Consider the following 20,043-nt stretch of genomic DNA (forward strand, 5'->3'; position numbering starts at 1 on the left):
CCGTCTTTTTTCCAGATTTTTTATTGTGACTACTGTTCTGTATAACTTGTTTCCATTTTCCGTTTCCACATTCTGTGTATTCTTGTCTTTTCTACTATTGACAAACCAATTCACTCTGTTTAGCCGTTTCACTACCACCACATACTAAAGATGTTACCGCTGCCTCATCCGGACACACTGACTGACTTTACTATTTCATTCATTACGCTTAACCCCTTCATATGGGCGGGCTTGTTCTAAATAAACGGTAAAATATTTTCCATTCACCACAACGTGAATCTTTTTTTTCCAGTTAATATCATCATCACAGAGCTTGCCAACTTCGGCCACAATGCAAATCTTCAACAATGACCAACCGGGTTTTTTTTTAAGACGAGCAAAATATTTTACTGATCAAAGTATGGAAGTGTTGTTGTTTATTTTTTTAAACCAACAGCGATTCAACAAAACCAATGACGTTACAAATCACACGTTCATGAAGCTGACTTGGATTGCTTGTTACCAGCGACAATTTGTCCAAGTATGAGATACCTGGAAGATGATGGTTCTGCTTAGTGACAAAGACAACAGGTGCAGAGTTGTAACGAATAACAAATGACGTGCATTTACATGCCAACTTGTGAACACATTCCACGGCAGACAGCTATCCTTCGAAACTACAACGCTACCTGTACTTCATAGCTTCCTTGTATGCAGCTGCAATTGATTGGCGATATAAAGTTTTGCGCGCTTCAGCTACTTTCTTTTTGTCCAAACTTATATCAAGTCCTAACGGTTTCAGGCATCTCTTCGGTAGCCAGTTCCTGGTAATTAACAGATGCATCATATGCATATGATAAGCAAAAAAATTGGAACCAGCAGAGTTGAGTGATCCTACCATGTGTGCATTGAGTTGAAGAGCATAACGAGGTACGATCCATCGTTGGGTTTGAGTTGAAGAACATCTTCCGGCGGAGATGGTATATCGGCAAGTTTACCCGTGAAACCAGTGCGAGGCATATCTGGATCAACAATCTGTACAATGATGAATAAACATGAAAACTACTGCCTGCGTGAGAATCAGTATACTTATAAAATAAGTTCTCTGTTTACATACCATGCCAGGAAACCAGGGCATTGTGGAACGTTTTGCCCACACCAAGTCGAGCATTTCAAAGACAAATTCATCTGCAATAGGTTCATCGGAAACAGGCTCATCTGCAAATGAAAGTGATGAATAGAAAAATTAATATCGTAAAGATAAATGAAGATAAGCGAGAAAAAATTCCCCTACCACTAGGATGTTGCAAATCCATCGATGTTGGAATATCATCATTGGTCGTTTTCAAAACTGAAATTTCATATTTGTAAAACTTGAATGTGAACTCGTTCGATTTGTCAACAATTGAAGTTCACTAATTTGTGAAAAATTCACATTTCAAGCTTACCTGAAGTTTCTTCTGCATGATTCGACGAAACTTCCCCTTTCACATCACCTACATTGAGGGCCAACATTTGGTTAGCATCCATTTCAGAAGGAAGCATAATTGAATGGTCCTCTTCTTCTTCTTCTTCTTCTTTCAAACCATAATTCGCAGCTTCCGAATTAGCCAACAGAACAGAGTTCAGAAGTGTCGAAGTTTGAACTGTCGACGACGGTTCATCAGTCCCGTTCAAAGTAGTCGATGCTTCCAACGCCGACGCAATACGCAAAGATTTCTGACGCGTTGGTCTCCAAACAGGGTTACTGGCCTCGCGCTTTCTAGGTCGACCAGGTCTCTTTTTCACTTCTTGATCGCTGAATTTCACCTCACTGCTATCACTATTGTTTTCATTAGCCTTACTGTGGTCGTCGTTTAGCCTGTATCCGGTCCCAGTATGCTGCTGCTGTCTGTCAACAACAGCACTTGACAAATCCAATGACGCATCCTGACCATTCACTAGCGCATTTGCTGACAACAACAACTGCGGTGAATGTTTGGAAGCGTCGATCATGCTGACGTCGTTGTCCGCTGTCGAATCTGCTGCAGTATTCTCCAAATTCACTCCATCTGCGCATATGGTCTCGTCGACAAGTGAAACAAAATGCGCGGCATTTTCTTCCAACTTGGTCGAAAACGTCACCTCTGACAACTGATCATCACAAACGCTATTATTGTTACCAGTTATTTCTGCAAAATAAACATTAATAAGCAATAATATAACACTGTAAAAAAATCAATCGAAACACAACAAACCTGCATTAGCAATGGAATGGTCGTTGTTAGCATCGTTTTCGCTTCTTCGCTTCCTTAATATGCATATGCCCAACTCCCGTTTGATGTCATTAATGAACGCGTCCTTCTCTGAACACTGGCTGGCAATTTTTCTCAAACATTTCTCCTCTTCCAATGCTCGTGCAATTTCTTTCTTCCCCTAAACGATAGAACTTTTTCAGTTGCAAATAATAATAATTAACATAATTTAATTTTCAGGCTACTACTTACAAAAGCATCCATCCGACGTCCAATTCTCAGGTAAAAACGATTTTGTCGGTTAAATTTCAAACAGTTGGCAATCATCAAGTTGAAATCGGCCATAAATTCATTCACATTCATGTATTCAAATTGAAGTACCTTTTTGCGCATTGTGCCCAAATCCATCGGATTGGAAATTATGGATCTATATCCGGGTACAATTTCCTCGCTCACTGGTTGCGCAAACACTTCTTCGACATCAAAGGCAAGAAGTCTGTTAACGAGGTCAAGTAACAACAGCTTTATTGGAAAACAAACACTGTGCATTCTTTCCATTTCAAACAATAACTACAAACAAAAAAAGAAGCATGTATGAATGAATTCATCTTGAATAGACAAAATACTGTTAATGAAATTTCAAATGTCAGATTGGGTTGGAAAATTGTAAAAAAAAAATCTCCAAGCAACAAAAATAAACTTTTCCCCACAAATTACCATTCTTTTCTTCAAAATTTCCCGTTTCTTGAAATCGCCAAGAACACTGCAAACGTTCCTCAATTCCCTTAGCATTGTCGGACGATCTATTTTCCGTGTTTCGGTATTTTCTGACTCCGCATCTTTCTTGTATATAGCCTGTGAGGAGAAGGTGAAATTTGCAACGTGAAATTTCCACATGATAAATAAAAAAATACCAAAGTTGAAAAGCTCTCTTGAACACCACGCAGAAGAGGTACGCCCAAACGAGAATATCGCTTACACATCCAAAAGTTTACCAGTCGTTGAAAAAATATATCATCTGCAGACATACGTACAGAATTTGCAATTTGAATAAGTCTGTAATTGAAAAAAAAAGAAGAATATATAATTTGAAGAATTATATCCCAATCGTCGTCGTACCTGATCGTTGGAATGACAGGTAGCAGACCAACGTAAGAAGCACTTCTCTTTTCTGCCAGCACTTTTCTAGCCTGACGAGCAACAACCTTTGACGATTCTTTTAAAACATCTATCGCTTCTCTGAAAGAAAAAAAAACAATCATCCTTGTCCCATGAGCAACCAATCAAATGTAAATCATTGGAAAAATATAAACTCTACTCGCTATTGTCCATTCATATTTACATAAAAGAAACTTCAGATCATAAATGTAGTATTATATATATATAAGTTTCGTACTCATTAACAACCACAGGTTCCACTACTTTGCTGACATTGGAAACTTCGTTCGGCGTGTGAACACCGCAATAGGAAATTTTTCGAACAACTTGCTCTTCAGCAGATACAGATGGATCAACGACTGGCTCAACTTTCATGTACAGATTAGCACCAAGTCCGCATGTGACATGAAAAGCAGTATAACAAGTCGGCACTTGACACTGGATGCAAGCTCCGACGTTGCGACGTTTGCAAATGTAACAAACAAGCTTCCAACGTGCTGCGGGGATTTCATTTAGACACTGAAAAATATATATTATAAATTAAATTGACTAGAGCATAATCGAATAACAACAAGATCACATCAACCTCGATAGGTTCCAAGAAAACCAAATTAGCAAACTGAACTTCAGGAATCCACATTGCGCAAGCAACGTGAGCCCACCGACCGTCGTTTGTCTGCTTCACCGCGCCAGCACGGTTTGGACACAAACAACAATCGACACTCCTAGCCGGTGAAAGCTGACAACGCCTACAAAGCCATTGACCTTCGGGAATATACGGAACACCATAGCATTCCTGAAATAAAAATTAAAAATCAGCAACCAACATATTATTATTAAAATAAATAACAAACTTGATGAACAGGCATATTGCACATATCACAAAAAAGAATAACATTCGTATTTTCACAATCTCCATCATTGCAAACACAACAAACCGCATCCTCATCCACAGGAGGACCCTGACCAATGCTAGGCACTTCAAAATAGGAAACCTTTTCCAAACGATCCATTACAAATTCCATCAGTTTTTTATTAATCGGAGCAAGGTTGATAGATTTTCTCTTGTCATTAATAAGTTTCAACCATAAATTATCCTAAAAGTATTCTTCACATTTTCTTGTACAAATCAAAATTCACTTTACTCACTTCTTCATCCAAATCGTACGTAACATCTTTAATGAGGTCTTTATAAGAAACATCCCTACACTTGATGTATGTTTTTGACAAAATAAAATTACGCCTAGAACGCTTGGGCGGAGCTTCTTCACACGGACGGCATTCAGCGTGGGGTAAGTGTTCTAAAAATAATCCATCATTAAACAAACTATTTAAAATATTTACGCAAATAACAATAAACGACGATAATAATCCAACAGCATTACCAAGTTTACTTTTAGGAGCTCTTTCGAATTTTGGAGTGAACAACAAATCTTTCCGTTTCAAAGGCGTATGGTTTCTACCACTATTGGGTGTACTTCGAGAGTCAAAAGAGATTCTTTTCTAAAAGAAAAGAAAAAAAAATCAAATCAAAGAACAGTAAATTTGCAAAGCTGACGGTTATTTCATTTAAGGCGTAAGCATAATTAATAAAATTGAAAATATAAAAGTTTTATAACTTAAAAATAAAATAAAAACAATTATAAAATTCTTCATTCGCATTTGAAATTCTCATACAATATATGCACTTAAAAAATTAACTTCAAAATTTACATTCAAAAAATAACCAAAACACCTGACAACCTTAATCCATTACAGTCAACGAATTCTTGACCCTTTTGAAGTTAACAAAGAAAACCAGCTTAAAAACATGCTTTGCAATCAATTTGTAAAAGCAAAAAAGCTGTTTGGGTGTTAAATTCAAGAAGCGTTGTATTAAATTACAACAAAAAATATTTATTAAAATGCATAAATTTCATTAAATGCTCATTTTTGACAAACGCTGGCAACAATTACACGAGCATAAATAACTAACGGCATTAGAAACTCAAATATAATAACAATCATACGAATCATCAAAATTTTTTAATTTTATAATACCACTGAAATAATGAAAAACATTCGGACTTAATTTAATATATTAAAATTCAAAGCATGAACGTTAAGATGAACAAAACTGAAAACAAAATTCGTTTGAATTTGCACCAGGAACAAATGCTATTTACAACAAAATGTAGACAAAGACAGCTAAAAATAAATTAAAATTGTGTAATTCGTGTTTGAAAAATCTTCGTTAGCAATAAAATATAATAACCACTTTAGTGACCACAAAAACACAATTAACAGTGTTGAAATAAGTAACTAAATTTATATGTATATACAAGGTACAGATCAAACTAAAAGAAGATCAAGACCGGAACAGCAAAACAAAACAATTGAAAGTAAAAATGAATAACGACAAAACAATTTTTAGCATCTGAAAATACAATTGAGAAAAGACTGATGCATTTTTGAAACTTAAAAATAAAGATAAGTTTCAGAGCTTAGAAAATATATAAAGTGCTAAACTGCAAAAAATGCTTACTTCAACTGCTGACGCCAATTGAAACTTAAATTTTCCATCAATGCCACTAATGTCCACTTCATAAATTGAATGCAAATCATGCTGATGTTCAATAACATCTTCTTTGGGATTTTTGCAGACCAGCGGAGTTTTCTTTTTATTCAATGTTTCATGAATTGCATGCTTAAAGTGATATCGAATACCAGAGAAGCTTTTGTAGGAGCTACCACAGTTATCTATTGGGCATACAAATGGAGGACCCTTTCCTTTCAAGTCAGATAAAAGTCGATATGCCGTAACGTGATCAAGCTTCATCACTCAGTAAAAAATCTTCAACTCGAGTATCAAGATAGTGCTACTTAAAATTATTGAAATGTATTCCTCATATGGATTAAAATTCTCATAAAACCGTGTCCTGGAAATAAGTTTTACAGAAAATGAACAACTGAAAACAATCCAACGCCAATCTTTCTAGGAGTTATACGTACAGTAAATTTTAAAATACTTACAAGTCTTAATTTTATACAGTGCGAAATTATTCAAAATTTGAAATAATATAAATACTTCATTTCCAAACTGTTTGTAAAATACTTTTAAAATACACATTTCAACTTCTTATTCTAATTTGTTTTTCAAAAAGCAAATGAGAAAAAGCAATTCGTTCCAAATTTACATAGATATTAAAATTCCTTTTTGTTGAAAACAGAACTGAAATATCACTTCTAAAATTTATCCAATTAATAAAAAAATAATTTTTTTGAAATATTAATGTTTTAAAATATATTAAATTACCTAAAAGTAAATTTACTAGAAAATTAATGTTATCGATTGCAAAAAAAAATAAATTTCAAAAATTATGCTCATATAACATTAAAAAAATATTTTATTGCATGCTTAGATTATTTTTTTCATTTTTCAGATTATTTTAATTAAAAAATGAATGATAATAAAAAATTAAATCTTAACTGCAATCATACTGTAGTGTCCTAAATAAACAAATTTTAATTTGTTACATAATTTGTAATACCTTTTTTGTTTTAAAAAAATACTTTTAAAATTAGTTTTTCAAGCAAATTTGTAATATTTTCCCATTTTTCACATCACACTGCTTGGGGCATTGACACATCATTACAGTACATAAAAATGAGTTCCAAAACTAATGATTAGGTAGATTCTTGTTGCTTGAAATTTTTACCATATTTTGAATTCAATTCTTCTGTTTCAACTATATGATAAGGAAGCTTATTAAAAGCAAATAATAAATGCAACTATGACATGTTTAATACAAGTACAGAAGGAACACTGGCAACAACTAATTTAACAAAAAGAAAAAAGTTTGCTTCTGATCATTTACATAATTTTGAATTTAACTTAGTATGAAGCTGAAATGCAAACAATGAACCATCAATAATAGTGAATACATGAACCTAGCGGTTCATGACAATTTTACATCGTCGGAAAGCTTCATCCGAACCCTATGCTCAAGCCACTCAGCCTCACCTTCTGTTAATCGCACGTTTCCCACATGGTGGTGTTTCAAAATCAACGATAACTAAATAATTTTCATTAAAAAACATATATAATACATTTCTGAAATTTTACCGTAACCGGTGTGATGTTTTTCTGCACTGTCACCATTATCTCTATGAAAACCTTGTTCCCACATCGTTTCACAACTCCTCTTAAAAATACAAATAATTGCACAGTCATAATAATAATAATAATAATAGTAGTAGTAAAATCCAATGTTAAGTGACTTACTCTGCTTCATCTTTAGGTGACTCTTGACTTTCTTCCGAAAATTGAGTCGAATAAACAAACTTGGGAACTCTGATTTCCCCAATAGGAAGAGAAACCTAATTCAATATCAAAAGTATTCGTACACGTACCAAAAAAATTCTTTTAATCATAAATAAAAAACACTTTTATATTTTCATTTTCACTCGCATCAGGTAACAAAAATAATGCTACATCCATCAATGAGCCATTAGTGATGGTTATTATAACTTTTGTCTCCTTTAAAAAAGCAAAATTTCAATTTTAGCATACTGTATACACTGCTAACAACAATACATAACTTGTAAATAAATTGGCAAAAGTAAAACAAATTCAATACTTCGTTAAGTTTGAAATCAACCTGCTCAGCGAGTCGTAGTTCTGGAACGATTAAAGGAGCTGAATAATTTATCTTGAACTTTATTGATTCTGGCACATATTCTCCTTTTGAAATGTTATGATCGCATTGCTAAAACACTTTACAGTATTCAATTAAAAAAATACTTTTACAAAAAAAACATTCTCGTTACCGGGCAACGCAGCGACTGTTTAACAAGCAACTGCTTTTTCACTGGCAGCAAATCCTTCACATAACGAGGCTGAAGAAGCGGCTGTCTTAATCGCTGTTCCATTGATGTAACTGAAGAAAAAGAATAAACAAAGTCAACATGTAATTTATTTGTTACAATTAATCGAAATATTATTTGGAGCAACTAATAATAAATATTCTAAATTTCGTGTTGAAATTACGAAGCCAAAGATTACCATCTGAGATAAATAATGAATTGACAAATACAGAACTATCCAACGGTTCGACATCTTCACTTGATTCATAAAGAGGTGAAAAAGATTCCAAACTTGTGGACATTTGCTGCTTTGTCAAAAAATCGTGCATCGGAAACTTATCCTATTTTAAAATTTTGTAAAAAATAACATTTTTCAAATTTCAATGGCAAACTTTTTTACTGGATGAAATTGAAATAATGATAAACGTTTCGGCATGAATTTCTTTCTCTCAATCTGTAATTTTTCCATTCTCGCCATCTGTCGGAATCGTTCCATAATACATTTCAACTAAAATATCCAAGCGTAGTAGGAAATTTTAAAATATAAAATAAAACACAACTACTTCTTTGGCATAAGGTGGTTCGGGCTGGTTGCATTTTTCTATGATGGATTTGTCATCAGGAATTCCAGCTTCTAACGATGACCACATACATGTGAAACACTGAAGTCGAAACTGCTTGTTATTATTCTTTTCACTTTCATTTTCATTCGATTTCTGAAGCAGAAAGTTAATTAACAGAATTTAAACAAATCCAACCACAAATTTCTACTTCCAAATCGCCGGAATTTGCATTTCCGCATTTTACACGAATCTCAAGCTTCGCACCGCACACTGGACAATCACAGCAAACTTCGCACCTGAAATATTGATGACCAAACAAATTTACAAATATAAATAAAGCAAACCTATTTTTTGTCGCTCTAGCTTCTGCAATTGATCGGTTTTCCATGCACTGGGCACAAAAAATACTGTCCACCTTAAAGTTATTAAATTGAAAATTTCAATGATAAAGAATAGATGATTCCAAAACCTCTGGCTTTGCACAGTTGTAACATCGAAAGCAGATGCAGTGTTTGCAAAAATAAAGTTCACACAACGGAAGCCAGCGTTGACATGAACAAAAATACAATGTTCTCTGAATATCATAAAGCGTGCTCATTACCGCTATATGAGAAAACTGCAAATAAGAATTTATCTTATTAAAATGCATTAACAGCATCTACAAGATTAAATTATTCAAACTGTTATCATTTATCTGAAATCAACTACTAACATAGTAACAAAGTGAAAATAATCACAATTCTCTTTTAATTAATAACAATAATTGCAAACCAAAATAGAATTTACAATTCTAATTACTGAAATTAAATGCTACTTTTTATTAGTTACTTTAGTTAATTTAAATTATATACTTTAGAAATTATAACAAAGTTATTATGAAGTAAAACAACAGTTTTCATAAAATGATAAATTATTTGACATAATAAATGAAGCTTTTTTTTGTAATTTATAAGTTCAAAATCATGCTTATTACAAATATCACCAGATTTTATAACATTACCTATGACAGTTGCTGATGCTTTTCATACAGTATTACAAACGTTATTTTCAGGTTTTATTGTGTATTACTTTGCATAAAAATTTCGAAAGTAGAACAATTTTAATCAAAGAGATACATACTGTCCATTTTATTTTGCTAACAGCTACAGTTTCTTAAAATTACGAATAAAAATGAAATGGTTCTGAAAAGTTTCTGAATCTTAATAATAATGAGATCGTTTTTTAGAATTTGGAAAAACATATCTTATTTGCTTAGCAATGTAATTTCAACAGAGATTGTTTCGCCAAAGTATTACTTAAAATAAAATGACAGAGAAATTTTCACCAAATTTGAATAGTTCAAATTGTGCGCAGAGTTCGAATCCTTCGGCGGGCGAGTCAGTTTTCAGTAAAAGCGACGGCAATGTCGGATGAAAAGCAGCGTGGGCTTTAAATATTATCAAAGAAATCCTCAAGAAAAGTATAAATTATGATAATAATGCGCGAATTTTCGAAGGCTTCCAACGAAAAATACAGTGGTAAATGGCAATGCATAGTTATTTTAAATATACTTCTGTAAATTGCATGTTCTACATCGCAGAAGAATATTTTATATTTGTTTGGAAGTGAACTGCTTACTTTCATTAAAGAAATTAATGCTTTTATAATTCTTATTATAATGACTTTCTGTTTACTATATACATAGCGCGCTTTATGGCATTTAATGATTTTATATCGACTTCAATGCCACTTTTAACAGAAAAGAAAAAAATAAATCACGTCATCGCATATGTAGCTTGTACTGTTGATTCACTGATTTTTCAATAATTTGCTTCACTTTTACATGGCATTTGGACATAATTGAATAAACCAACGCTTGACTTACTTTCCTATTTATCCAGCTGCAATCTTTCTTTGTAATACGCTTCAGATTTCTTTCTGTCTGCTTTTCAGTAACATTCTTGAATGGATTCTGCGCAAGTTGAGTGAAATTTTTCTTTAGTGTTTTAATAATGCTAGGATAACACTAATGAGAACAGACAAATATCACGAATAAATATATAAATAAATATAACAAAATTAAACAGTTTATTTCAAAATGACATATTTATGGTGAACACAAAATACATATAATTTGAAGAAAGAAATATTTATGGAAAATAAATAAATGTGATCAGCAGCTGTAGTACAACTTTTCAATATACTTCGTATGTAAAACCGACTTTCAAACATATCTACAAAATAGCACCTTATGAAAAGTGCTAATATCTCGATTACTTTTTCTTTCTTATTCACTAACTTTGCTTTACCAAAAAATCTCAGCGACAGCTTTCATGAAATGCAATAATTTTGGTGTCACGAAATTCGCGAATGCATGATGGAAGATTGTCTTTCAAAATCTTCTTACAGTATATGCATGGTTCAGAGTAAATATTTCGATAGTAATGCAGCCAATTCTAAAAAAAATCAATTCGTGAAACGATTCAACAATTGCACTAGTCATTATGTTGAAATCGAGAAAATCTTAATTGCATTATCATATCTAAAATTATCTTACTTCATATTAAAAAAAACATTACACAATTTTCTTCATTTCAAATAAAAGTTAAATTATTTTATACAATAGCAGTTTCTATTTATACTTCAATTGTAAAACAACATGCAATTATAAACTAAAAAATAAGTATTAGTAATAATGCTTCAAAAAACTTACAAAAAACTGACGAATTAAAGTTTGTGGAAGTTGCAAGTTTGAATAGGATGAATTAAACTGTGCTATCATGCATTTTACATTTTCAGTCATTTTTTGAAATACGATGTACTGTGAAGGTTTGTATATGTCTCCCTACAAAAAGAACATTAATAAAAAATACATAAAGTCAAATAAATAAACACTTTTTCCAAACAGTTCTGATTAAGTTCTTCTGGGCCTTTAACATTTGCCCATTCGATCTGCAACCCCCTCAGCAAAATAGCCACTTTAAAAATAGTACAGGGTCCACGTAAAGCATCTACAGCTGAAGTCTGTACATTGAAACTTACCTAGAAAGCAAAAGTTAAAAAAGACACTGGAAAATTAAACGTTTACCAAAAGCATAAATACACTTCGTCCAAGTGGAAGGCTAAAAATGTGAACGCCTGGAAACTGACGTTGAATCATCGGAAATAAATGGCTTAAAAATCTGAAAATATCTTATTATAACATATTAATAAAATATTTAAATAAATACCCACGTAAGATTCACTTGAAGAAATACAGGCAGAAATACCTTTCGTAGACACCTTGATTGACTTCTCCGAGACATTTGACTCACAAAATTATACAACCATTGAGCACTTTCTCGAATACGTTTCACCCATTCATAAACATATACAATATCAGGATAAATTTGTGCTTCATCAGTGCAATAACTTCTAATTTGCTGGTTTAAATTAGGGTGTAGAAACTGCACCGGCTGTTTGGACAAGGAAACGGCACATTTTTCGAGAATTCTGTAAAATTAATTTGAAAAGTAAAAAAAGTACAATTTACTTTCAATCAAATACTCGAAGTTATCCATAATTTTCTGCAGAGTAGATTTAAAATTTAACCAAAGATCAGATTCTTCCGCTTTTTCATCCGTAACAGGAGTTTCACGAATATCTTTCAACGTATCAAACAATCTGCTCATTGATTGCCTCAAATCGCGAACTGCTCGCAAACCTTGCATCACAGTAACTTCAGCTAGTTCAATAGGAACACTAACAGTGCCCGACTGATTTTGATTCATTGGATATATCTTTCTCACCACTAAACAGTTACATAAAGATATTAATTTTTGATCTTTGTTCATGAAATATGCAAAAGTATTGAAATTGAATATTTAGATAGAAAAACATCATTGAAATAAAAACTTCTGCAAAGAACTACTGAGCAAAGTTTTCAAAGAAGTTTAATTGGCGTACTGTAGAAATGAAGGTTTAAATTAATGACTGTAACAGAATACAGTTTCATTTCAAAAATTGAATTTAATGATTTCGTACCAATAAGTGCAAAAAAATAGAATTTACTTTTTCGCATTTAGTACTTTTACCATCAGATTTTGCACCATTCTAAACCATATTAAAAATTATTCCTTCTTACTGATTACTGTAATAGATAATTTTATTCTATGCAGATTCTCTAATGCATTTTACTTTTTATGTTTGTAATTTTAATGAACTAGGTAACAGGCAAATACTACATAGTTAATGTAACGACGACTTCTTCGTACTGTTTTTGATTTGATAAGTTATAATTAGAATAAAAGTATTTAAATATTTTTCATCTCTTAAACAAATTTGCCAAGATTTTTGTTTTCTTCTCTTTAAAGTATACGTAAAATGTAATTTAATGCTTTAAAACAACTTTCGGTTTCTTTTACATGACATTATAAACATACATACACTCTCTGATCGATTTTAGATTATTTTTTCTAGGAATGGACGTTCCTAGTATATGGCATAGCAGTGTTAAAAAGTCCGCTGATTCTGAGCAAAATAATTCACCTGAAAACAGTAAATCGTCCTTTAAAACACTGATTAAACTTGTGACGCCACAGGAGCGGCAAAATGTATTATTCAATATTGTGTGGTATTGGCCAATCGATTTTGATCGCCGAGCACTATTATTAACTTCTGCACTTGTAAACTTGATGTCTGGCCTCTCAGGTTTGTACATTTCAAGGATTATCCGACAACAGTTCTTTCTTGGCTCTGTTGGCTTGATTCGAAGCACAATGTCCAGTTATCTTCTATCCGCTAGTTTAAATGCAGCAGCATATTTCACGCTCATTTGGAAACCTATTAATGACACGATACTGGCTGGTGATACATCACTCTACAGTCCTTGTCCAGTATGCTTTGAAATTAGACAAGTAGCTGTGAATCTTACGTGCGGTGTGTTAATACCAATTTTATCCTCGCCGATTCACTGCGCTTATTTAGTCGAAAGTACAAAAGCATATGAAATTCCTCATATTCGTCAATTTCGACGATGGAATGCATACCTGTGGTCGAAAATTAAACCCCTGAAAATGCCTTTTCTCTGCGTCGCAGCTGTACAGACAGTGGTCTCATCTGCATGTCTTTATTTGCAGATGGCTAGCTTGCAGCGAATTTCAGATGCTTTAGAAGTTGACGATGAAATCTCGTCTCAGTTTTTCAAAGCCAGCTTCCAAGAAACTACCAGTACTACTAACCATATTGATCGATTCAAAGCCTGGTTTGGAAACATGTTCAATAAAACAGTGAGATGTTGTTTAAAAATAGTGCCGTTATATTATTTTACAAAAATTTACTTATTTTTGTTTTTTAGAAATGGAAGAATGAAGAATCAACGAATTTTAATTAGATGAAAATTGAATATTAAAATGAGTCCTACTTAATGATTGCAATATATGAACACATGTATCTCGAATGGGATAAAAGATATATTTCTTTAAGGTTATATTTTGAAGCGCAAATAACGTTTTCATATTAAATTAGCAAGAGAATGCTCGCCAGAAACAACATAACTTGAAAGGCATTTCATACTGTAAGTAAAGCAAGCGATTTTGTTTTTTTATTTTCATTCATTCAAAATATTGATAAAGAGAAAGTGTTTGGTTTATGAGCACAACGATTTTGATAGGCAAACCATCTGAAAATAAGCTGTTCTACATCTGGATAAGATGCGGCAACGATGGGACCTCGTCTGTGACAAGGGAAGTCATCGAACGGCTTTTCACTGTCGAATAAAAATTCTTCACTGATCATGCGCATGTTTGTAACCTTGCTGGCTAGTAAGCCGGTCACTAGAACATCGTCTAAGTGAAAATAGCTAGAAGGCCAATGACTGAGAATGGGCTTGAGCAAATCAGCAGTCAAAATATACGTATATCCGGCGCAGAAAGGCGGATATATGTTTGGCGAAAAGTAATGGCGAGGCATACACCATTTCGACGTTGACATCCGTACTACGCAGTTCAAACGACGACAGTAACCGACTACAGTACGTATCAATGGGCTCCAGCGTTCTTCCAAATAAACCATCAAGCGATCCTTAAATAGCACCACATCCGGATCTACACGTATTACATATTTAACTTTTGGACAGTTTTTATCAATCCATTGTAAAGCTTGATGCACTTTGTGGGATATGTTGAAATAACTGTCCACCACGTCGATCAAGAGCACATCATTGTGCAATTTTGCTTCTGCATGAATTGAATCTATAACAGGCAAGGCGAGAACAAAAAACATTTTAAAACGAATATCTTTGTTGAGATTCTGCATCCAGGTACGTCTTATGGCGTCACGAACGTCGACGTCCCAAACACGCACCGGAACAAAAACCACGAATTCATGCATACTGGCTTGGCAAGGTTCAGGCAAAATGATGTTTTTCATATTATTCGTGAAATTCATCGATGACTCTTTTTCCAATAAGCAAGAATCAGAAAAAATACTCTGCGATACATTACAATAGAAAACAGTAACAATGTCGCTAAGCAAATATAAAATAAGCAAAATGAGCCAACAATAAAACAGTCGAAAATTTCGCCGTTCCCCTGTTTGTCTCACTGAATTCATCACATCCAGTAAAAAGTGAATAAAAATTTTACAAGATAACACATAAATACCTAAAATGCAAAATAAACTGAAAGCAAATGGAAATGTAGAATGAGCAATAAAATGTGCAAAACCGCATAAAAGCGCAGAACTCCGAAGGCACGGATTTGAGAAGTCATTAAAATGAAAGCTGTAGGTGAAAAAATATTTTAATATAAACTAGAATCAATCAAGAGTCAATCGATTCATCACTCATGGCAGTCGGCTCAGTGCGAAATTTTACAATGAAAATTTTTCTAGACGATATCACCACTGAGTAATAATAATTTTCAAAATAAACTGAAAAAGTCAACCAAACAAAAAATGAAAATTCTAAACGCCTTTTAGTTTTGAACTTACTCGACATTTTCCAGGGTAGTTTTCGAAAAAGAGTACCAGACTGAGGTGTTATCATCATTTTGTAAATCGTATTTGCTGTCACTTCATCGTACAACAAATCGCCAAAAGACTTTAAAATGACAAACCATATTACCAAAATAAAATTTTAAATTAAGAAAAATAACAACTTACTGCTAAAATGGCACCATCATCATTCAAAACTAAATATCCACATTGCGAAGACAGTCTTGTCAAATATGAAAAGTTGGCAATGCTCTGCATGCAGACTTAGAATGGAATAAATCTTAAATCAATTAATAAACGGCTAATACTTTTTAAATAAATCAATGGTTCAACATATTTCCTTTTAAAACTAACCGCACTGATTTTGCTTTAATGTTTAATAAATAAGCATTTTATATTCACTAATCAAAACGTTCAACGGTTTGTCTTACAGCTTGGTCGAAAAGTTCACATCTAATTGGCATATCAAGGGAATAAAATGGATTCTTCAGCGCATAATCGCTGTACAGTTCGTAAAGTCGATGCAGCAGAGGTTCCAAATCACCTGTACAAAGATCACAAATTGCCAAAAATTTCAAACCTGTATGAGACTGAAAACACTGAAGCCGAAATGTATCAGTTATTAGCTGACAAATTCCACCTGACCCAAGACAAGGGCTCAGCTGCGCACCAATAGCATGAAAGGAATGAAACATACTTGACAAAATTATTTTCTCGTTAGCAGTCAGACCAGGTTTGGAAAATTTCATCATAAGAGGAAAATTGTTAGGATCTGAGAGATAATCGAATAAGTTAAAAAACGTGCCAGGAGCTGACTCGACACGGCCTCCTGAGCCGACTGGTCGCCCGTTCACTTCTGTCACAATGTAGCCAACATTTACGCCATTACGTTCGCCAAAAGCAACGGTAGGACGACTGTCTATCAGTTGCAACTTGATATCAATTGGATAATTGAAGGAAATCTCAATGTCCACTCCTCGAGGACAATAGTCACAGTCAAAAATCAAGCTACCAGCCCGATTAATGATAAAAATATAAAATATTGCCATTTCTCTTATTAGTCATCCACTTCCAACTCAAAACTTTTATATAAATCTCGAGTGGTCACTTCTTGAAGAACAGCTAAAAACAACTTTAAAAATAAAAACAAATGTCCAAAAGAAATAAACAAACATTTTCAAGCAAAATAAGTATATAAAAGTGAATACAAACAATTATTTAAAACCAATAAAGAAATATTACAATAAGTAGAACATACCCAATTGACCGAGTAGCATTTGGCACAAATCTTTAAGATCATTGTAAACATGTAACTTGTCAATGTATATATCCAAATCTTCTACACGATAGCCACTAAAAATAAGATTCTCTCAAATAATACACATATCAATGCAGAAACAAATTAAAATCTAAAATCGAATTCAATTATTAGCACAATTTTACATTAAGTTAATCGAATATTTAAAAATAAAATGAGCAAAATGCATCAGTGAAAAATACTTTACAAATATAATTGCCACTAACTGAAAATTTATCATTGCTCAACATGAACTGAAGAAATGTTTATTTATTCAAAGTGAATGATACAGAGCTTAGGAGCAAATGACATTTTCTAAATTCAGCAGTTGAAAAAGAACAAAAATAAAACAATATGTACAAAGCAAAAATTAAAATAGCATACCGACTTTCCAAAAGTTCAATTTCTGTATCTAGGGCTTTTTCTGTCTCTAACAACTCGCTCAATGACTGTGGAGCTGTCTCCTCCGAAGAAAGTTTTTTAATCTACATAATCTCAAAGATTACACAGAAAATAATCACCAGCAAAAATCATCATTCGTACCGGTAGTTTAAAAGGAGTAGAACATGCAGAAGATCGATTCATTCAACTTTCTCCTTTTAAAAACAAAAGCGTTTTCAAATTATACTAAACTTCAACGACAAAATTTGATTCAAAAGAAAATTGAAATTGGGCGACAGTAAGCAGAATTCTAAATTAAAGATAATAAAGTATTATTGAATACGAACTGTCGCGCATTTAATTTGTTTTTCAGTGACACTTTATAAAAATTAAAGTGCAAAAATTATAAAAAAAATCAACAGTCACTATTTATCTGTATATTAAATTTTTGCTTTTCTTATCATTATCGAATATTCATAATATTATAGCAAACAGCTATCAGCGACATTTTTAGTTTCATTTGGAACATAAACATCAAAACAAACATAAATCTATATACTATTTTTTAAACAAAAAGCAACGCATATAAACATATAGTTGTTCATCAATGCACACTTTTCATAAAAATAAATTGCCATTATATCAACATTCAAATATAACAGTATCAAGGGCACGGTCAAAAATTTGCATGAAAATTTTGGTAAAGAAGTTGACGTTTGCTTACTTTGCAGTCGTTGCTCACCACGAGCCTGATCTCTAAATATATGTGTAAAACTTCGTTTAAATTGATGTTTTAAGCAATTCAATGGTATTTCATAGTCGAGAAGAACGTAAAATTATTACTGTAAACTTGCAACTCATATAGTCCTATTGGTGTGTATTTAGATTAAAAGTCCTGAAAATTATTGCTTGATCAGCGTGCTGAATAGCAGCTACAGTAAGACTCGTTCACGAGAAAAGGTATGCAAATTTTTATTCCACTGCTCTGCGTACGCATACGTGGCTTCACTGTCGATGATTGCTGGCCTACGGTGTGCGGATGGAGTGCAATGTTGTCTTCCCTACGATGATGATCATGGAATAACACTGAAAATGGCTTTGCTTTTTGTTCTCTATTCTTTCATTTCTTCAAATTACCTACCTCATCCGCATTCCCAGTAACGTGAATACAAGATTTACATAAAAGCTGCGGTAACCTCCGAACAAGTAACTTGCATTTATTTCACTTTCGCTGTAATTGATAAAAAGACAAGTTCAGAATATACATTGAATCTCTTCTTGCTATCAGAACACAGTGGAACAATCTCCTTAATTTCCGAAATTTTACGGCAACATAACGGGTGTAGTAAAAGGTATGCGCCCTTTCTTCATTGCTCATGGCATTTAAAGCACTTGTAATACTGCTCGCCTATTGCCTGTGCATTAAACACATCTTTTAACCATCTTTTCAGCAGCAATACAAGCTTTTACTTGAAAGTCTTCTTTTTGAGAAATTTAATTCACTTTATCTACGTTCTTATTCGAATTTTAAAATTTTCAGACAGGCGGAGGTGTGTTTTGTCTAAGTAATTTTTTGTTATGCCGTCCTGGCAGACAGTTTATATTTTCATTGAAATTCTAATGTCATTTCCGAATTTGCAAATAGTCCTCATTGTTAGAATTCAACAGTGCATGTCTCCTGCTCATATTATATCGCGTTAGAGTTTATCTTCAGTAAGAAGTTTCATTGCACAAAAACCGGTTTCCAGCGCTGCGCTATGCAAATAGCGATCGCCATAAAAGGTGCCTTATCGTCAGTAAGGGTGCACTCGTTCGTTTGACTTACGTGGCAAGTGGTAGCGTTGGAAAATGTTGTCTCAGTTCATGACGCTAAATAGTTGCTGAAATCTATTTTCAATTGCTGTAAAGTAATTCCTCCTTTGTTTACCTTGTGTTACTTTTTTTCAAAACAATTTTATACTCATTTTGTAAATAATTATCTAATGGCTAAAAAGCAGTTGATTATTATACTTCTAAATACAGTTTTCAGTTTCTTGCTACTTTTACTACGTGATGATGTGAGAACATTTTTAACTAAATATCATTTTTACAGCTATAAAGTGAAAAAAAGTGAAGACGCGGGCGACACGAACCAAATCGCGGACCGCACGAAGCAGAACAAGAGAAGGCAAAAGGTAAATGCGATTTCTTCTGTGTGCTTATTTTCTGAGGCAGTGTTAAGAACATAATTCCATTGTTTAATTATTAAGTTACCTAAGATTGTAATAAGTAAGATGTACGAAAGATATTTTTCGCTGTAAAACTGTACTTTTTGTTTTTATGTTATGTCGAGATGAGATAAGAATTCATTTTTACAGTAATTTCCATCTCACATAAACTACTTTTAACGCTGCGCGCATAGTTTTTTGTCCATTAAGGAAATCTGCGTCTATTGCAAATCATTTTTCCGTAGCTAAACAAGCTTTCATTTGCAAATTATTCACTTGAAAGTGTCTTTTTGTATAAGAAATCAACTTCGATTTATGTAGGGCATTTTTGAATTTTGAAATCTCAAATCCAAAGAAGCGGAGGCGTGTTTTGACTTAATCAATGTTTTTGTATGTCGTTTTCTGCCAGATAGTTAAATTTTGACTGA

The 20,043-nt window shown here is 33.0% G+C and overlaps 6 protein-coding genes across 6 annotated transcripts; 1 reads left to right on the forward strand and 5 right to left on the reverse strand.

Annotated features, from left to right (window-relative positions):
- Positions 1-473: 473 nt before the first annotated feature.
- Tsp_04131 (putative bromodomain protein) lies at positions 474-6,189 on the reverse strand. Its single transcript, XM_003374897.1, has 15 exons — positions 5,896-6,189; positions 4,521-4,874; positions 4,226-4,468; positions 3,922-4,167; positions 3,610-3,890; positions 3,333-3,452; positions 3,128-3,269; positions 2,466-2,783; positions 2,217-2,394; positions 1,566-2,150; positions 1,274-1,330; positions 1,097-1,197; positions 878-1,014; positions 669-803; positions 474-531 (listed from the first exon to the last, which is right to left on the reverse strand). Exons 1-15 carry the CDS (start codon positions 6,187-6,189, stop codon positions 474-476), a joined length of 3,249 nt encoding a protein of 1,082 aa, XP_003374945.1.
- A 401-nt stretch (positions 6,190-6,590) lies between these two features.
- Positions 6,591-10,402, reverse strand: Tsp_04132 (dynactin subunit 4). The gene is made up of 17 exons (XM_003374898.1): positions 10,330-10,402; positions 10,104-10,205; positions 9,899-9,930; positions 9,249-9,395; positions 9,124-9,194; positions 8,955-9,075; positions 8,780-8,932; positions 8,617-8,724; positions 8,401-8,557; positions 8,181-8,290; positions 8,012-8,119; positions 7,798-7,890; positions 7,636-7,730; positions 7,477-7,555; positions 7,325-7,426; positions 6,852-6,860; positions 6,591-6,596 (listed from the first exon to the last, which is right to left on the reverse strand). The coding sequence occupies exons 1-17, from the start codon at positions 10,400-10,402 to the stop codon at positions 6,591-6,593; spliced, it is 1,566 nt and encodes a 521-aa protein (XP_003374946.1).
- Positions 10,403-11,076: 674 nt separating this feature from the next.
- Tsp_04133 (hypothetical protein) lies at positions 11,077-13,457 on the reverse strand. Its single transcript, XM_003374899.1, has 7 exons — positions 13,325-13,457; positions 12,305-12,548; positions 12,041-12,250; positions 11,862-11,940; positions 11,654-11,800; positions 11,472-11,603; positions 11,077-11,214 (listed from the first exon to the last, which is right to left on the reverse strand). Exons 1-7 carry the CDS (start codon positions 13,455-13,457, stop codon positions 11,077-11,079), a joined length of 1,083 nt encoding a protein of 360 aa, XP_003374947.1.
- An 896-nt stretch (positions 13,458-14,353) lies between these two features.
- On the reverse strand, positions 14,354-16,779 carry Tsp_04134 (trafficking protein particle complex subunit 4). Its single transcript, XM_003374900.1, has 3 exons — positions 16,162-16,779; positions 15,899-15,982; positions 14,354-15,226 (listed from the first exon to the last, which is right to left on the reverse strand). The coding sequence occupies exons 1-3, from the start codon at positions 16,777-16,779 to the stop codon at positions 14,354-14,356; spliced, it is 1,575 nt and encodes a 524-aa protein (XP_003374948.1).
- An 8-nt stretch (positions 16,780-16,787) lies between these two features.
- Tsp_04135 (Swi5 family protein) lies at positions 16,788-18,786 on the reverse strand. Its single transcript, XM_003374901.1, has 8 exons — positions 18,674-18,786; positions 18,546-18,604; positions 18,353-18,494; positions 18,069-18,164; positions 17,661-17,718; positions 17,412-17,512; positions 16,989-17,083; positions 16,788-16,852 (listed from the first exon to the last, which is right to left on the reverse strand). The coding sequence occupies exons 1-8, from the start codon at positions 18,784-18,786 to the stop codon at positions 16,788-16,790; spliced, it is 729 nt and encodes a 242-aa protein (XP_003374949.1).
- Positions 18,787-18,986: 200 nt separating this feature from the next.
- Positions 18,987-19,582, forward strand: Tsp_04136a (hypothetical protein; the record flags this gene model as incomplete). The annotated part of the gene is given in 4 exon segments (XM_003374902.1): positions 18,987-19,104; positions 19,157-19,267; positions 19,501-19,507; positions 19,524-19,582. Coding segments are annotated over 4 exon segments (295 nt in total), but the record flags the coding sequence as incomplete, so codon positions are not given.
- Positions 19,583-20,043: the final 461 nt, after the last annotated feature.

Source organism: Trichinella spiralis (genome assembly GCF_000181795.1).
Source record: "Trichinella spiralis strain ISS 195 chromosome Unknown Scfld5, whole genome shotgun sequence".
Lineage (NCBI taxonomy): Eukaryota > Metazoa > Nematoda > Enoplea > Trichinellida > Trichinellidae > Trichinella > Trichinella spiralis.

What these genes read in the sequence shown, in the direction of transcription:
- Tsp_04133 (XM_003374899.1), bottom strand. Translation starts at nt 13,457, where the DNA reads ATGTACAAACCTGAGAGGCCAGACATCAAGTTTACAAGTGCAGAAGTT. An exon ending in TCTCGGAGAAGTCAATCAAG is followed by an intron (nt 11,941 to 12,040) that starts GTGTCTACGAAA and finishes AGATATTTTCAG; the next exon opens with ATTTTTAAGCCATTTATTTC. An exon ending in ATCAGAACTGTTTGGAAAAA is followed by an intron (nt 11,604 to 11,653) that starts GTGTTTATTTAT and finishes TTCTTTTTGTAG; the next exon opens with GGAGACATATACAAACCTTC.
- Tsp_04132 (XM_003374898.1), bottom strand. Translation starts at nt 10,402, where the DNA reads ATGAAAGTAAGCAGTTCACTTCCAAACAAATATAAAATATTCTTCTGC. An exon ending in TTAGCAAAATAAAATGGACA is followed by an intron (nt 9,396 to 9,898) that starts GTATGTATCTCT and finishes TCTTATTTGCAG; the next exon opens with TTTTCTCATATAGCGGTAAT. An exon ending in AACCACCTTATGCCAAAGAA is followed by an intron (nt 8,725 to 8,779) that starts GTAGTTGTGTTT and finishes TGGATATTTTAG; the next exon opens with TTGAAATGTATTATGGAACG.
- Tsp_04135 (XM_003374901.1), bottom strand. Translation starts at nt 18,786, where the DNA reads ATGAGCAATGAAGAAAGGGCGCATACCTTTTACTACACCCGTTATGTT. An exon ending in AATCAAATTTTGTCGTTGAA is followed by an intron (nt 17,513 to 17,660) that starts GTTTAGTATAAT and finishes GAGATTATGTAG; the next exon opens with ATTAAAAAACTTTCTTCGGA. An exon ending in AATGCTACTCGGTCAATTGG is followed by an intron (nt 16,853 to 16,988) that starts GTATGTTCTACT and finishes AGTTGTTTTTAG; the next exon opens with CTGTTCTTCAAGAAGTGACC.
- Tsp_04134 (XM_003374900.1), bottom strand. Translation starts at nt 16,779, where the DNA reads ATGGCAATATTTTATATTTTTATCATTAATCGGGCTGGTAGCTTGATT. An exon ending in GTGAACTTTTCGACCAAGCT is followed by an intron (nt 15,983 to 16,161) that starts GTAAGACAAACC and finishes GTCTGCATGCAG; the next exon opens with AGCATTGCCAACTTTTCATA. An exon ending in ATGATGGTGCCATTTTAGCA is followed by an intron (nt 15,227 to 15,898) that starts GTAAGTTGTTAT and finishes AATGTATCGCAG; the next exon opens with AGTATTTTTTCTGATTCTTG.
- Tsp_04131 (XM_003374897.1), bottom strand. Translation starts at nt 6,189, where the DNA reads ATGAAGCTTGATCACGTTACGGCATATCGACTTTTATCTGACTTGAAA. An exon ending in CGTACGATTTGGATGAAGAA is followed by an intron (nt 4,469 to 4,520) that starts GTGAGTAAAGTG and finishes GAATACTTTTAG; the next exon opens with GATAATTTATGGTTGAAACT. An exon ending in GGATTTGCAACATCCTAGTG is followed by an intron (nt 1,198 to 1,273) that starts GTAGGGGAATTT and finishes TTTCATTTGCAG; the next exon opens with ATGAGCCTGTTTCCGATGAA.